At 39.7% G+C, this 17,753-nt stretch overlaps 1 protein-coding gene across 22 annotated transcripts in view; it reads right to left on the bottom strand.

Annotated features, from left to right (window-relative positions):
- Positions 1 to 527: 527 nt before the first annotated feature.
- GNB1 (G protein subunit beta 1) overlaps positions 528 to 17,753 on the bottom strand; it is a 34,808-nt gene continuing 17,582 nt past the window's right edge. For 10 of the 22 annotated variants that reach the window (XM_012570415.5, XM_012570411.5, XM_012570414.5 and 7 more), the window contains 11 exons: positions 16,810 to 16,861; positions 11,094 to 11,201; positions 10,457 to 10,495; positions 9,725 to 9,831; positions 9,216 to 9,279; positions 7,316 to 7,478; positions 6,467 to 6,533; positions 4,799 to 5,000; positions 4,289 to 4,505; positions 2,586 to 2,697; positions 528 to 2,268 (listed from right to left, as the gene is read on the bottom strand). In XM_012570415.5, coding sequence (XP_012425869.1) covers positions 2,591 to 2,697; positions 4,289 to 4,505; positions 4,799 to 5,000; positions 6,467 to 6,533; positions 7,316 to 7,478; positions 9,216 to 9,279; positions 9,725 to 9,831; positions 10,457 to 10,495; positions 11,094 to 11,150 — 1,023 coding nt within the window. In that variant the 5' untranslated portion in view covers positions 11,151 to 11,201; positions 16,810 to 16,861 and the 3' untranslated portion in view covers positions 528 to 2,268; positions 2,586 to 2,590. Of the gene's footprint in view, positions 2,294 to 2,585; positions 2,698 to 4,288; positions 4,506 to 4,798; positions 5,001 to 6,466; positions 6,534 to 7,315; positions 7,479 to 9,215; positions 9,280 to 9,724; positions 9,832 to 10,456; positions 10,496 to 11,093; positions 11,202 to 16,809; positions 16,862 to 17,753 lie in introns of all 22 variants that reach the window. The other 12 variants (XM_030289152.4, XM_012570416.5, XM_041720353.2 and 9 more) reach the window with 6 other exon arrangements.

Below are 17,753 nucleotides of genomic sequence, written 5' to 3' on the forward strand. Positions count from 1 at the left end.
AACCCTCAAGTCAACCAACACCAAACTGTTGGACCAACGGCTTTTTAACACCTCATTTACAAATCTGCTTCTCTGGGTATAAAACAATTAAAAAAAAAAATTTAGATAAAATTCTGCCTCGTGGAAACTTTGTTCTTACTGACTTACCCTGTCAATCTAAGAGTGCCAACAGAGCTGCTGTGGCCAGGTCCTCACGTGGCAGGAACACATGTTCCACTCAATTCTTTTCCTATTAAAGGACACAAAAGTTTTAATAGAAGTTACTCAGTATTTTGCTTTGATTTCCCACTTCAGGTGCTCCACTGCTACAGCACAAAGCATCGTTGTGATGTGCACCTCGTGAACCATATTGGCTCTTAGAATTTGGAGTTAAGGGTGTACTCTGCCCAATAACTGACCATTAACCATTTAAAAACCACCAAACCATTTCTCTGGGGACGGCATTCACTCCTCCTGTGTGTTTATTTCACAACTCAGAAGATGTTCTGCATGTTGAACATGAAGCTGCAAAACAGATCAGTCCAAACTCATGTCAAACTGCTTTATTACATCTTAAATAACATTACATTTTAATATAGTATCTATCTTGCATCCAGCTTTCTTGAAGTACACTGACTTTAAAATTAAATACAAAAGGTGAAGAGGGATACAGGGCGTGGAGAAAGCTCTACAGAGTAGTTTCATGAAAGAGAGTAAGAGGGAACTCATCTTTTATGCCAAATCCAGGCCTAACGCACAATTACAGCACATTTTTGTACAGAATGTTGCAGAAAAAACAAAATGGAGAAAAGCTACTACTGCTGCTAGGAAGGAGCATTTCTGGATACAGTGAGAAGATAGGAAAGAACAATCTGCTGTCCAAACACTGCTGCTTTTAACATTTTATTTGAAAAGAAAGCCAGGAAAACCTGCTCATTACAAAAATGACTCTGATCAGATGCAAAGGACTCATCCTGCAAGAGGAACTGGCTGTGAGGAACTGATTTATAAAGAAGATGGTCTAGGTTCCCTCCTCCCACACCCCAGAATCTTTGACAGCGATTGTTTGAACAGGCTGTTTCTTTTTTTTTTTTTTTTCTTTAAAAAAAAAAAAGTGACTTATCACGCTACTCCAAAACGTGCATAGCTTTGTACTGGAGTTCTTCATAGATTTATGCACAGAGTAGCAACAATAAATGAATACAGCGACAATGGTTACAGTTTTTAAACAGGTTATTTCTTCAAAGAAAAAACATCTAAGGACTTAGTCCAATATGCACTTTTTAGCATTTCTACAGCATGCGATTCTAAGAGTAAACCCACCCAATATGGCAAACAATCAAAAAAGGTTTTTTTTTTTTCTGTTTAACTTAGAAAGTTCAAGATCATTATTTTCAAAACATTGATTTGTACATCATTTCATACACAAAGAATTGACTCAATACCCAAGTGTAGGATAGGTCTCTTTTGAAAACAGAGATTCCTGGTTGTTGAGACTTATAGGATAGTGTTAGGATATATAAACTGCCCTTCCAAGTGGACAAACCAAAACAGATTAAAAAAATCAGTGTGGTGAAAAAGGGGGGGGCAGGAGGGACCAAGGATTGCATTTGTAATCCATAAAAGGTGAAAGGATTCTTTAAACAAGCATTCATTACCTTTTACAGCATGTGCTTGGTTACCTTACTGCTTAACATTATCCTATATATGCCAAGTTTTGTGCAACAATTATCTGTGATACTAGAAAATAAAAATAAAAAAAAATTAGGGACTAAATTTACAGCGTTAACAACCCCCAGTGCTCTGGGCTAGGACTCCCTTGTTTTGCTCAATTAAATACATAAGGAAATGTATTTAAAAAGGAAACTTGAAAAAAATCCTGCTACAAACATGACTTTAAAATTTGCAAGTGTGTGAGATAAAGTCCTTAACTTCAACTTGGAAACTACAGTGAAAGCTAACTGTTTCACAATTATGCTCAAGTTTATTTTCTGGTCATGCTTTTTATGATAGTGTTTCATTTGTTTTTAAATTCTCAAGACAAAAAAAATGGTCCCAAAAGGAATGCACAATTTCATTTTGCTTACAACACAGAAATTCTTCTTGGAAAGGTAATTGTGCTCTTCATTTCAGCAACAGGAGACGGAAAAGATCTTGCCCTTTGAAGTTGGGGAGGATGGGGGTCCAAGTTAGTATGGTTGGATTGGATATGCTATCGTTTTTAATTTTTAACCGTTGGAAACTTCTTCCAGTCGTGGAGTCCGCTGCTCTTCTGGCACACAGAAACATCTGGTGAGAGTCACACTTTGAGAAACTGCAAACAAGTGGCAAGCTCTGCTGTCCCCACCACTGCCACATCCAGGCATTATCCACCCACCCCTCCCACAAGGGTATTTATTTACTCAAAAACCCACTGAGTAATACAGTAATTAAAAACAGGCCTCCAGAAATTTGTCACTGCATACATTAATGGTCATCTAAACCCCCCAACTGCTCAGGTTTGCTCCTCACTGATTTCCCACCCTGAATGATCAGCACCAAGTAACAGCACTGCTGGCAAAAAGCACTCTGGACCCCAAAGCACCCAAAATGAGTTGGGTACTCACCTACTTCAGTTCCAGATCTTGAGGAAGCTGTCCCATGACCCTGTTGCCACTGCCATGCCATCATCAGTCACACCTAAGCAACTGACACGGTTATCGTGACCAGCAAGGACACCTGAGTGAGAAATGCAACAAATAAATTGCATTGTTTGGGTGATTTCCTGTCTGTTCAAGTTGCACCACAGCACGTTTGGGTTAGCCAAGCTCCAGAGTCAAAAATCCTGAACAAACACAGCTGGAAGTTTAAATGCTTTTGGTTTTACAAGCACAGACTCAGGACAGAGCTGGGTGGGTTCTCAAGGGGATAATTCAGTAAATGCATTACCCCAGAATCTTCCTTGTGTATTTTCCATATTATGACCTTTATGGTCTCCCATGAGTTGTGAAGTGACAGTCCTGAATATTCTGACAGTGTCACTATAACCATGCACTGCACAGCTTTTGCCCTTCACCGCAGTGAGAAAGATCATTTAAATTTTACAGAATTTTCATATTTGTAAAAAACTTTCTTTTAAAACCAGAAATTAAACTGAATTGTGTTATGAACTCTAAAGCATTTTTCATCCAATTTTCTCTTACTACATTCACAAGACAGAGTCCTCTATACAATCTATTTGTCAATATGGAGATCTAATACAATTCAATTATAGCACCATTAAAAGAAAGAATTGAGACACTAAACAGAAAAATTAAGGGAGACAACATTTTCCTCTATCCCCTCTAATTTAGCAGTTTCAAGGAGGCAAAAAGAAAACCTAATTATGTTCAAGCTTTCCAGTCCACAGCACTGAGCCAAGACATTCTTGATAGACTTGAAATTAATCTTTCTACATGAATTCGAGTGCTCACAGGACTCTCCTCATTCTCCCACCAGCAATAGGAAGTGCTGCAATTTGGTAAAACAAAATCAGCACCAAGAAGTCTTAAATACTTGTACTGAACACACAACCACAAAGGTGTTTAATACAGAAGTGCCAATATCCGAAAATAAGAAGTGTTTAATATCAGAAGTGCCAGACCTGCCTGGCAATCTGAAGCCTTGGAACATTTCAAAATGCAGAATATTTATCATCTCCTATTCTGATCAGAGTAATGAAACATTTGTGGCCTAATTTATACATGTTTTCCAAGTTTTCATTTTGAAGAGCTGAAGTTAAATTCTCTTCATCTTTGCACCATGAATTTCATGTTTCCTCATAAGAAACTCCACAGACTCTGTTGTTTTGCTGGTTGTCTCTACAACTGCTGCTACAAATACCAGGAAAAAAATTCTTGTGTATAAATAGCAACATTCATGTTGAATTGCTTTGAATAGTTAATGCATAAACAAAGCCATAAAATCTAAAAAAAAAAAATCCCTCCACCCCAAGCCCTTGTTTTTAATGGCAATCTTCCTGTTCTCAAGCATCCATCCTTGAGCAGGATTCCAATGGATTTGTACCATCACTGGGCAGCCTAAAGAAGTTTTCAGAGAGCTCTGAAGTTGAGACAGCGAGTGCTGACAGATCTGTGCACGAGACTCAAGTCACACATTCACTATCACAGAACCAAGGTTGGAAAAGGTCACCAAGGCCATCGAGTCCAACCTGTGGCTGCTCCCCACCTTGTCACCCTGCCCAGAGCACCAAGTGCCACGTCCAGGCATTCCTTGGCCATCTCCAGGGGTGGGGACTCCAATGAAGTGTCCAATATTCAAAGCCATTTACCTGCTCTGTCAGCTTTCAGCGTGTCCCACACGTTGCAGTTGAAGTCATCATACCCAGCTAGGAGCAGGCGGCCACTCTTGGAAAATGCTACAGAGGTGATGCCACAGATGATGTTGTCATGGGAATAAACCATCAGCTCCTGGTCAGCCCGCAGGTCGAAGAGCCGGCACGTGGCATCGTCCGAGCCCGTGGCAAAGGCGTTGCCGTTGGGGAAGAACTTCATGGGGAGAAAAAAACCACAAATGGTTTCAATTTAATCCCTCTGCATCCCACCAGAGCACAGCAAACCAGAGGCTGCACCTCTCCACACTGGGATATGGATAAACCCAGTGAAGAAACACATGAACCAACACCCAGTTTCCATGTTTTCCCAGTTTCTTGGTGTTTCCTGAAACACAGAGTTTCAGGTGATTCTCTCAGCTCTACACATTTATTTAAAAAAACCCAGAAAATACTTGATTGTGCTGAAGAGCTGAGAAATAGGAAATGCTAAAGGAAGCAGCTACATACACAGATGGCGTTGATGTCCGACTCGTGGCCGGTGAAGGTTTGCCGGCACATTCCTTCTCTGACATCCCACAGTTTGGCAGAGGCATCGCAGGCACCAGAAACAAAACACCGGGCATCGGGGGCAAGGGACAAACTCATCACGTCTCCAGTGTGCCCAGTAAATGTGGTTGTCTGCTGACCAGTTTCTATGTCCCAGAGAGCACTGGAAAGAATAATTAAAGAGGAAAAAAATCAACACGTTTGTGCTCCTTGGTGAGGTCTTTTTATCACTGCTGAAGTAAAACTCCAAGTATTAATAACATTGATCCTGACAATAGAAACAAGCATTTTTGGTTTAGGTATTGCAGATTAATTGTGCATAAATGACCTTAAAGCCATCCTCAATTTTGAAACATTGGGGGTTTTAAATTGAAAAACAGTGGAAAAAACTAATGAATGGCACTGAGGGCTGCTCATCCCAAAGTTCTCTGCCATGGCTGTTATCCAGTACTACCACAGCTTCATTGAAAGCAGCAGTGGTAAGGCTACAGCAAAAGCTGAGCCAGCATTTCTCATTTTTATAAACTCACAGAGGATGAGTAACTTTGTGAATTATGTCTGATCTTAAAGTTGCAAGTCAGCCAAATCACTACTACAGTGATAATTAAGAGTATAAAAGGAAAGAATGCTATCACCTCCTTAAGAAGAGGTCTAAACACTTTAGGAAGTCAGGATTTTTAATTTCTGTAATTTCTCAGCAAACCAGAGCCATCAGCAGCAGGTTCAAACCAGGCAAACAAGAGATGCCTGTACTTTATGATAAAGTCCTTTGATGCTTGGCTGAACTGAGGTGATGTCAAGGACAGCTGCAGAATTACTACAGAGCTCCTGAAGCAGCTGTATTCTCTTACAAAGAGCATAATTTCTACAAACCATCTCAGTTTTGTTATAGTTTTTTGGTTTCTCTCAACATCAACACATATTCAGAAATATATTTGGTTTTAATCCTGTATATATTCCATAACTACTCAGAATCAGGCATTTAAAGAGACTGGCATTGTGTAGGACAGGTATTTATTAGACAGCCTTTGCTCTAAGTGCTGCTGCTTGGGAGAACTGTAATGCTTTTAAGAAATAGATATAATAGAAAAATCTATGAAAAAAAAAATTGAGGCCTTTTTTAGTTCAGAAGCCAGTATTTATGAAGATACACACCTACATTCTTCTCAAAAAACCCAGCTATTGTCACTGGAGAATATTTTCTAGGAGCTCTTCTGAATAACAAGCATAGACTCAGGACAGAACTGGGTGGGTTCTCAAGGGGATAACTTACATTCTGTATTAGAAATATCCAAACATGACTGCTTAAGTAATAAATACTGAATACAAAAAGAGTTTTGAGGAAAATCATTAGTCTAATACAGTTATTTCTGAAAGCCAAATAGATACATGAATAAAAAAATGCCCACAACATCCTAACACAGAATTAGGTCAGGCTCTTCAGAACATGGGTACAAGGAAACAGCCAAAGCTCACAGGGTTGAAATTACCAGCAAAAAGTGACATGTGAGCAGTATCACCTGTCTTATGGGTGATGATGAAGTTTGTGAAGGACAAAGTTTCCTTCAGGCACAGAAAGTGGATTAGAAAAGCCTTTCCTGGCAGTGCTGTGCCCATGTCCCAGCTTACCAAGTGGTGTCGCCAGAGCTGGTGACGATCTGATTATCATCCAGGAAACGACAGCAGGACAAGTAGCCTGGAAACAGAGCAAAAGGTGCACAAATAAGGCCAGAGATGACCCTTCAAAGGGAAATTGGTTTGCTAATAAGCTGCTTCCTCCTCTCCTGAAGCTGCAGCAAGAAACACTAAAAGCCTAAAGTGCAACAGATGATTTTTGTATAGGAATCTGCACTGTTTTGGACAAAATGTGGTTTGGCTCTTTGGAGACCACCCCAACCCAACCAGAGGAAGGGGGAGAAAAGTGTGGCCAAGCTGGGGAGGAGTCCAAGTGAGCCTGCACTGCACACACCCAACTTGCTAATAAAGTGGATCTCGGTCTCACTGCATCCAGCAGCAGCAAATGCTGATGACCTCAACTGTGTCAGACCACTGAGGAAAAATAAACTGCATTCCTGTCAGTGCAAAGACCTGAGCATGGGCATTGGATGTTTCCCAACAGTGGCATCAAAGAAGTTCATCTGAATGCTCTGAAGCATCTTTTTTCCTGAAATCCCATCTGCCAAACTATCAGTGGAGCCACTCTGATTACAGAATCAGCCTGCCTGCCAACCACCTCCATTTTACAAAGCACAGAATTCAAACTACAGCAGGAAATATGAAAACCTGCAAACATCAAGTTCCAGCTGTAAGTTTTTGTTCGATTTTACAGCTGAAAAACTGTTTAAGAACATTTAAAACCAAAAGGTCTGCAGCTAAGCTCCTGCCTGAGGAAAGAAGTAGATCATTATTAGCAAATTATATTTAAAGTATTTTTTTTTTCATTTTTACTGTGCTGAGGTAATTCTGAGCAGCACTCACCTGTGTGCCCAGCGAGCTCACGGCTGACACGGACATTCCCTTCACGAGTTTTCAAGTTATAAATGGAGCAGATGTTGTCAAGCCCACCACAAGCCACGTAATTCCCAGAGGGAGCATATGCACAAGTCATGACCCAGGAGGAGCGCAGGGGAATCGCATGCACCTGAAACACACACAGGTATGGATTTCAGCTGCAGAAATTGCATTCAGTGATGCAGCAAAAGGAAGTTTTTCACTTGTTTCTCAAGACAGGCATCATGTTTTTGGCAGAGAAGCAAGAATAAAAGAGCTGTTTGAGTATTGAACTATTTTGAGGGTAACTTGCATATGAAGCTCGTCAGAACAAGTAGTGACGTAATAAAACCTCAGATTTGCTTTTCCTGAATCCAGATTCATCAGCAATTTTGGTCCAAAGTGAATTATTTCATTTCAGTGCTCTGATTACTATTGGTTTATTATAGGTTCAGGAAAATATTGACTTCCAAGCACAGTCAGCAAAACTGCCAATTCCAGGCTTCGATGCTGTGAATGAACAAGTAAGGAAATCGCTGCTTCCACTGCCATTTAAATCCTTCTTTGGAAACCCACTGCAAGCAATCAAGCTTCACATTTAAATAACTACCCCATGTTTCCTTGTCATTCCGTGCTCAAAGAACTTTTTTTAGATAATTATAGAAGCTAAACCTGTTCCGTCTTGTTAACTCGTTGTGTTAATCCCTTAAATTTGTTCATAAAATCTTTAGGAAAGGGCTGGTGCCCTTAGATATATGGTGATATTTCATGCAATACTAACAATGTGCCTGAATTTCTTAAGGAAAAATTTCATTAGAAGCACAGGAACAGCCAGGAATCAGTGGTCCTGCAGCAAAGAGCAGTTAAAAAACCCCCAAGCCTGTCCTAAAACCACAACCAGATCATTTTTGGAAGTCTTCTACCAAGAAGTCTAGAATATTTCAATAGTCTTCTACTATTTGGAATATTCACTTAGAGCCATTTTTATTTTATCATTAGGCAAAGATCAAATTGATGACAACACTGTGTTACTTCCAGTGTTCCGGAACTGCCAAAAGAATATTGCATGGATTAATTAGCATTAATATAAGAATTGACGATATCAATACAGAAATTATGGGATGAAGTGATGATTTTACCATCCTGCAGTAGTCAGAGTAATTTAGATGACATTTCCCTGCAGACTGGGGTCAAAGGATGAGGATGAAGGTAAAAATGAGAGGGTTTCTTTTTAATTTGCAAACCAGATTGTATTACCTTTTTAGTAAAGTGATTCCATTAGCTCCAATCACTGGTAACATTGATTTTAATGCTAGAGGGGCTAAGTTAGTAAAATTTATTTGGAATAAAGCCAGTTCCATGCAGGAGACTCAAGCAGCTCTGTCAGCCACAAGGGGCTACATGGGAATTGCTGCCAGCCCTGCAACAGTGGCCATGATCAGTAAATACCAAACACTGTCAAATGAAAGTAGAAGTAGCCCTGAACTGCCTCATGTGATTGCAGCCACGAAATGATGACTCATTAGAACATGTCAGGTCTTTCAGGACTTCACTGCAGACAACAAATTCATCTGGCTATGCCAAAATTTCTGCCCCTTCTGGTGCAAGATGCTCATCTCTGCCTGCTGTCTGGTAATCACTTTTCTGTAGTATCAAAACAAATCAAAAGATTCTTTAGAAGAAAGTCTTTCCTTGTTCTCCATTTGTGGTGCACATTTTCACACACTGAAGTCACTGCTGTGTTCTTTACATACAACTTGATTGTTTTGGAGAATTCAAAATTTGGATTTAGGACTAGGAAAGCAATAGAGCCAAAATGATGATGGGCAACACTTCCTTCTGATGCTTTCACAACTGAATTACACAGCAATGGATCAGCTGGCCTTACCTTGTTTGTAGTATAGCTGTCCCAAATTATAAGTTTGCCATCCTGGGAGGCACTAACTAGAAGCCTGGGGAGGAAACAGTAGGGAAACACAGTCATTGTGGGCAGCCAAGGAACACCTTTGTGATGAACATTGTAAAGAAAAGAGAATGAAAGCAGCTGATACCAGGGGCATTTAGTTTCTCTTTAAATTAATCAGTAGTTAACAGGAAAGGGAAATAAAAAAGGAAAAAAAGACATCTGATAATGGCATCTACTTTATTTCCACAGTTCCTCAGAATTCATGTGGTACCACTACTGTATTTTTCAGGTAAGTAGGCAAGGACTGGGATTTTGGCATCAAATGTAGACTTGGATTACAAAAACACAGAGGAAAATTGTGGTATTCAGTGTTTCTGACTTCTCTCAGTTATCCCAGTTCCCTCAGAATTATTAATTCCAGGTGGTCCCAAGGCCTGTGCCCTCAACTTTCTGGAGAGCAGTGAAGCCACGTGAGCCAGTTCTGTACCCACCTGGAATCAGTCCCCCAGTGCATTGCATAAATTTTGGCCAGGTGTCCCCGGAGTGTTCTCCTAGTGCGCATCTGGATTCTCCCCACTGGGTCAATATTGGCTGTGATCTGAAACAGGAAAATGTCACGCACTGAGTTCTTCCCTTCACTGCTCTCAAGTAACATCTCCAACACAGTTCCCACAGTCCAACATCCACAATATTGACTGATTTTTCTTCAACTGCCCATTCACAAGTTATGTCATTTTGAGCAGCATGTCTTTATCACATAACACAAGCAGCCTATTGCATTTATAAACACTCCCAGAAATGGTTTTGTTTAGGTCGTATCTTCTTAGACATCTATATTTCAGACCTTTGATCTGGGCTTTCTCCTCCTGCACAGATAAATGTAGCAGACACTGAAGAAGTTTAACCTCAGCAGGCCTTATGGTTCTGATTATCAGGGTAACAACAGTATTGCTCCCAGCTCCAGGGCAGAGCATTATTTTCCATTAAGCAGCAGAAATGTGCCCTGAGTCACTCCAAGAAATCACTGCTCAAGGCCAGTGCTCTCAGGAACTGGACAAACATGTACTTATTTCTGGAAGAAAACACCCAAAGGCAAAATAAAAATAAAAAAAATGCTACAGGAGGCAAAACCAGATTCACTTGCAATCCCTTTCTTACACAACATTTTCTTTTTGTAAAGGAGACATATTCTCTTAATTCCTGTTAAACTCTGAAATTCTTACCTGAGCCAGGGTGGCATCTGCACATGCTTTCCTAGCATCCTGCAAGAGAAGGAAATTAAAGAAATTAGATGTAGTTCCGTACATTTTCTCTGTTTTGTCAAGCTGATTAACCCCCCTGAACCCAAGGTTCAGAGAACATTTCTGCTTGTCACCCAGACTGGACCCATCCTAACAGCAGCATTACCATAACACACTGCCTGCTGTCAACACACATTGTGCATTTAACTTTGAAATTTCTTCTTTTGGAAGAAAGGCAACATGACTTTCACCACAAAGACACTCAAGCAGTGGAACTGCTTGTTCAGAGAGGCTGTGCAGCCTCCAACCTCAGAGGTTTTTAAGAACTTCCTGGACAAAGCTCTGACAAATTTTATCACTGACCTTATTTTAAGCAGTTTTTTTAAACTTTAGTTATTCTCTAGCTCAGACAAACTTCAGTAAACATTCATTTTCGTCAGCAATTTTGTGCATTGCTTCTGTTTATTTTCTAAGCACTATACAAGACCAAAATGTAATTTTCTAAAGCAGCCATATGTGCTTGCCCTTTCTTCATTAAGTCTGACATTGAGGAAACATTTAAGGCATCATTTCTGTCCTCCTCAAGACACACTCATTTGTGCTGAGGCACAATACATACTCTGATTTGGTTTTTCAGTTGCTCGGCCTCCTGGCGTAACTGGTCAAGCTCGCTCATTTTCCTGTGCTAAAGGTGTGCTCCACTGCCACCTCTGAAACAACCAGAAATCTGAAAAACAGGTCACAAGCAGAATTAGGAGAAGGCAGAGGCTGAAATTACAAGTCCTTTCAACCATTTCAAACTTGAAAAAAATAGCAGACTGATTTATAGATTTATAGGAATAGAGGTGGGAATTTCTGTCTGAAATCCCTTCAGCACACGGTGTTGTCACAAATGGTTGTGCTTTGCTTCCAGACACAGGAAATAAAATAGAATTTGGACTAATTGCTCTCCTCCAGGCCTCTTCCTTTTTCATTTTCTGATTCATGTTTGTATAAATTCAAATGTCCAAGACTGAGTAAGTAGGTAGCACCAATTTTAGACATGAAAGTCAGAACTTCCCTGAAGCTCTTCAGACCAGAGTAAGGCATCTTCCCAGAAAAGAATAAGGATTTACACTGACACAAGCACCTGCAAAATGCTCTAAGAACTGTCTGCAACATCACAGTTATGAAAATTTTTTTCCTGCTATCTGGAGAAAAGGAGATCACTCACAAATGTTCAAAGTTTTATTTGATAACTGCTAAAATGTCTGAGATCCCAGAGCAAATTGTAATATGAACACGTTGTCAGAGTAAAACCAGGGATTTTTTGCTGGGTTGAGGGCAGGAGTTTGAGAAACCACAGCCATCAGACACTTCTCCCCTCTAAGCCTGTTTTCCCAGTATCCATAGGCACCAAAGGACATATATCTTATAGAGCCAGCAAGACAGAGGCTCTATGAAACCTCACAACCACTGAAACCACCTCAACTTTTGCCTTTAGAGCTGCTCAACTATTGGGCTGCTCCCCAATATCACAATCATATGGATATTTCCTGCTAAATGTACAGCTTATCTTTAAAAGTCTCTGCTCCAGAAGGATCCTGTTGGCATTTTCTCCAGCATTCCACATCTCCAACTCAGCTGTTCCTTAACTTTTTGTTTTAATATCTCTGTAGCTTGATAGCAATGGAAGATGCTGAAGAAACATGCTGATGAATTTTATCTTTTACTTCAGAACAAGATTAATTAGTTCCAATTTGAAATACTACACAGAACACCTGGATTTTATAAATTGAGACTGATAATGTGTGATTTTAGAACATTTTATTAGCCAGAATTGACCCTTTACTATTAAATAAAGGAAATGCTTTGCTAGCAGCTTTACATATTATTCTGTTAAGATTTAATCAGCTTATTTATCTTTGCAAGCATGTGGGGTTTGTCTTCCTCTTAAAGTCCTTCCCAGGGAGAAAGATCATAGTAATTTCCAAATTTTTGTGCAATCACAATAACAGAGAACATACTGTCAAGGAAAATTAGAGTAGTAGAACAAACATCACTGTTAAAAGAAGCTTCAAAATACTTTAGATTCCAATATCCCTAAATGTTTCTATCCCCCATAACCAGACTTAGATGCAGCTCTCTCCATTGTAGTTATTCCTAACTGAAAACCTCTAGGAACAGATGCCAGATCTTGTCACAGCATCATTTACCATTTTTTCCTCTTCTCTGAAACTCACAGCATCTTAGAAAAGGAATTTCAGTTGGCTTCTCTCCCAAAACCTCCACTTCACTCACACAACTTCAAGGCCCTTTCACTTCATTGTGAAACTGGGTCTCTTCCTTCTCTCTTCTGGTTCCAGGGTCATCTCTAAGCCCCTCTAAGATTGTCTGTTCAGCTCAGCCCAAAATCCAGCTAAGACAAAACCCATCCTTAGTGTTTAATGATCCTGCTTTTCTGTGGAATGCTCTTTTATTTCTCAAAATGTTTTGTTTATTCTGCACCTCAGACAAACACTCTGGGCTGAATATCTTCTAGAATTTTGAGCATGTCTGCAGCTCCTGGGCAGTTCACACACCTGGTGAAACACTAATGCACTGCTTTTGTGAGAAAGGAGTAAATTTAAGAATAAACTGTGATTTTTCAGATCTTTCAGGCTCTTAATTTTCAGTCCTGCCACTCTCTGAGTTAATAAATAGGACCATTTCCTACGAAGCAAATACTGACCACTCCAGGCAAAGAATTTAGAGATGGTATCATTCCTATTTCAGAGCAAGAAATTCCAAAACTTTAATGTTCTGCCCAAGGTCACAGCAACTCACTGATGAGACTGCAATAAAGACTCAGGACACCAAAAATTCCAGCTGCAGGTACAAGGAACTACACTGAAGATTTTACATGCAGCTTTATTTAAAAATACAATAGGAGGAATAATCTCACGTCAGTCAGAGCAGATATGCTCTCCTTAAAATAGCACCCATTTATTTCTGCAGAATTTGTGCACTGTGAGAGAGAATTCTCCTGCATTTAAATGAAACAAAGCTCCTTTGCATGGAACAGGGAGAGGCCTAAGGAGATGAAGCCTTATCCTAGCAAGAAAGTCAAATTAAGAAAGTTCATTTTCCCCATCTTGTATTATCTAAGTTCCCATCTTGAAGACAGATCCACTTTGAGAATTCCAACTTAGCCCCTATGCATTCCAAGCAACTCCAAACTCTGAACTGCCTTTCTGTCAGCATCCATAGGAATTGTTTAAAGCACATTTCCACATTCTCTTTGTAGTCTTTGTTGTTTCAACATCAACAGGAAGTGCTAATTCCTGCCAACAGGACTGAACTCACTCAGGAAATGACAACCCTACAGAATCCAAGGGCTTTAAAATATAGGACTTCTCTGAAGCAAACTGTAAAATTTATGGGACAAACAGCAAACCAGCTTGGCTGTTCCACTATTTATTTTATACCAAGTTTTAGACAATTGAATTTATGGTAGAAATATGAGATCTGTGGGAGAAAAAAAGGGTTCCAGCCTCCCACTTTTAGCTATACTGTAAATCAGAGCTTACTAGTTTTGTATTAAAAAAAAGTATCTTTAAAAGATTAAGGACATCAGGTAAGGTCAAAAGAATGTATGGGAAAAAATGCTTTTATCTATTCTCACTCTTGATACATGGGAAATTTTACACAGATTTATTTATATTACAGACATGGATCATATATTGAACAATCTCTGCTCATCACAAACAAGCACAATTGAGTATCATGTAATAGATTTTTATTTCTTGGCATGTTCTAAAGGCATTTAACCCTGTTTTACAAGAAGGTTTCTAGAAGAATCTGTCAGCTTGATGTGGATGATGATACTATTTCTGGACTTTTGAAAGAAGTTAGTGCATTTCCAAATCAAGCAAACCTCAAGAAAAAAAAAATCAATCCTCAAGTTCCACATTCCTTTTTCCCAAATTCCCCCAGAGTTGTGCAGAAATAGGTAGGAGCCAAACTCCTGCTTACCTCCCTTTCTCTGGCCTATGTGAGTGTGTCCCTGAAGGCAGCTTCTCAGGAATAACACATTCACTTTCTTCAACCCCCTCAAGACCTTTCCAGGGGCTGAAGTGCTTAAGTGTCTCTGCTCTAAGCTTATTTCCCCTAATCCTGTTGACCAATCCACCTTGTGGGTAAATCTCCCCTTGCTGGAGAACAATCTGTGCACTTCAGGGCATTCCCTATTCCCAACTCCTCCAGGTGACCCAAGTCTCTCATTTCTGACAAGGAACCCATGGAAGAGTCACTTTGTTCCTCTGTTTCCCACAGGAAAATCAACTGACTTTGCCTGATTTGTTACTTTCCACATCCCACAAAACTTCACAATTCAGCTGTGTCAAAAGGATTTATCACATCATTTATGTCAAAGGAACAGCTCAGGGTTTGCTTTTCTCTGACTCTCTCTAACATGAGCTCTACTCCTGTGTAAAAGGACAGTTATGTATGTCCAGTCAGTTGTGTGTCCAACAGCTTTGCACTAAATTTTTCAACTGCAGGAAGCCTTACAGAACTTCCATGTGCTTCCTGTAAATGGAGATATACTCATGATCCCAGTGGACTAATTCTGATTTAAAGATTTAAAGAATTATTCACTCACTGCTCAGAAAACAGTGACAGAAAAATTCAAAGGCTGAGGAAGAACTCAAGTTCACTCATTTCATTATAACAACTCCAGTGTCCTTCCCACAGCTCAAACTATGTATCCAATTAAATCCAGTTACTGAAACTAAAGTATCATTAACACCCTCACATTTCTTTGTAGCCTGATGCATATATTCCACTGTTAAATATTATTCCTCTCTGAAATTCACCTGCTGGTAACAGCAATGAAGCAACGCTTACTAAAATTTTCTTTATTTTTCTTAGACCATTCCTATTAAAAAAAAAGGATGGAGTCTTCCACTCTCTCTTTGTCCTGAGAATAATCTCTGCAGATTACAAGAAAAAAAAAAAAACATGTTTGAAATCACAGCTATCATTAAGTCAAATATTTCGAATTTCTATCCCTTGCTGGTCAAACTTTGCTTGCCACAAGGTATTTTTAGCAGACATGACTACTGCCACAGCCTAACATAATCCCACCAAGCCACTGTGGATGCAAAGTCTGGTAACACAGAGGGTTTAAAGCTAAATTGTTCATATTTTACTCAAGCACAGTAACTTTCTAAGGACGTTTAGCAAATTCCTTTTCTCCCATGAACAGTGTCTGACATTTGTTCCCTCAACCTCTTTCCTGCCAATAACCATCACTCCAACATGGATGAAAAGCAAAATATTTGCAAAACCAGAGCCCAAACTCTCCAGCCTTAACAAGGATCTCCCAGCATGGCCAGCAGACAGTCCCAGAGCAGGTCATCTGATTAAATGAAGCTGTGCTAATCTAGCAGATACCACAAATCCTATTAGCAACATGCACAGCAGCTTGGACATTTTCACAATGACAAAGGAATTATCCACAACTCGCTGTTAGTTACAGTGAGCTGACGTCACATTGGCTTTGAAAAGCTGAGGGTTCTTTTTGTTTTCAGGAGCAGAGATGGATTTCTTGTTTCTCTTTTATTCTGTGGGAAACACAGTGAGATCAGGATTGCTAGTGGAACAAATTTGAGATGTTTTCTCTCTCATTTATAGGAACTAAAACTGAAGAAAAAAATCAGGGTTCCCTTAGATCCTGAGGAGATATGAGCACAGAATAAAGCCTGCTGCCTGCCTTTTGAAAAACAGGTAAATATCCACTAATTGAAAATATCAGATTTAACACAGCAATTAGCAATGTTCCTCGCAGACATTAAAGTCTGGAAGGTAATGAAGATTTTACTGCTCCAAGAACAATAGTAATAATTACAATTACACAGAATATAAACTCTGAAACTTTCAGGTTCTGTTTAAATAACACTGACACATTGAAAAGAACATTCTGACAAGAGCCACTTTGCTCAAAAGAAATTTGGCCTTCTTTTGTCAAACATGGTGGAGAAGTAATTTTTCATTCATGAGAGAATGACTATTCTCATCACTTTATTTATTACAGTTCCCTGCCCCACTGAGATGAAACAGTTTCATCTGTGGTCTCCCTCTGCTTTGCCAGTTCCCTCTCTGACAGAAGGCAGGCACTAACATCTATTATTTAGCAGGTTTCCTGGCCATTTTAAAATCCTTCCTGTTGACACAATAATACACATGCAGAAGGAGAAAACACGTACTTTAGGCTTGCACAGATTGACAGCCAAAAATCTGAATTAACCACTTTTTAAAAATAGGATGTTTCTCAAGGACTAGGGAAAAAAAAAATCTTTTTTATCTCTACTTACATTTTCTCTCACTACAGTAGAAAGCCAACTTCTGCTGTCAAACATGTAAATTCTGGAAAAAAAAGGATACCAAAACCACAATTAATGTAATTACCACAAAACAGGATGGATTTCTCAACAGATCTAGCAGAAATTAAACTACTATCAAAGTGCAGACTATTTCTGTTAGCTAACTTGAGCAGCTGGCCTGCTTTCATGAAGCAAACAGGCACAGTTTTATTGACTGTAACACAACCAAAAGATGAGTTTGTGTCAAAAGCTCATTTTGACCTTCTTTTCCCAAAAAACTCTTGCAATCCTGAGATCATTCTCCTGCCCTACTGACAGAGTAGTCCATGCTATTAGACAACAAAATACAGTCTCACACAATTTTCACTGTACTACAAAGTGCCCCCCCTCCCCAAATCAGCATTTTCAACACACTGGAATTATTTCTGCTCAATCCTGTCCCTCAACTACATTTGCCTTCTAAGCACAGTTAAATATCATTATATCTATTTTATCAGAAGAAGTTACATAAACCTCCTACTAATGAGCTCAAGTGAGAGCACACCTCTCCTTCTAAATCACTAATGATAGCAGAAAGTACAAAAGAATTGACACATTCAGTAACTCACACACTAACAGTCTGGACTGCACTGGTTTTACGAACTGGCTTTGCACGAAGTGGAAAAATGTAAGAAATTTTGGAACCATTTTTCCCCCTGACAGCACAAAGCAATATTTCAGTTCACACCAAGATGTGAAACACTGACAACCACTTCTACATCCCAAACACCTGGATCTGGCTCTGTCACACACCAAGACAGGGGCTGGGGGTGATGCCAGGGGACCCCTCAGTGTTCAAAGCCGCTGCAGCAGGACAGCTGAGATTATTCTGAGCACAAAGCAAGAAGGTACTGAAGCAAAATGACCTTACATCAGAAAGCCAGCCTAAAACTCCA

The sequence above is a fragment of the Taeniopygia guttata genome, chromosome 21 (genome assembly GCF_048771995.1).
Source record: "Taeniopygia guttata chromosome 21, bTaeGut7.mat, whole genome shotgun sequence".
NCBI lineage: Eukaryota > Metazoa > Chordata > Aves > Passeriformes > Estrildidae > Taeniopygia > Taeniopygia guttata.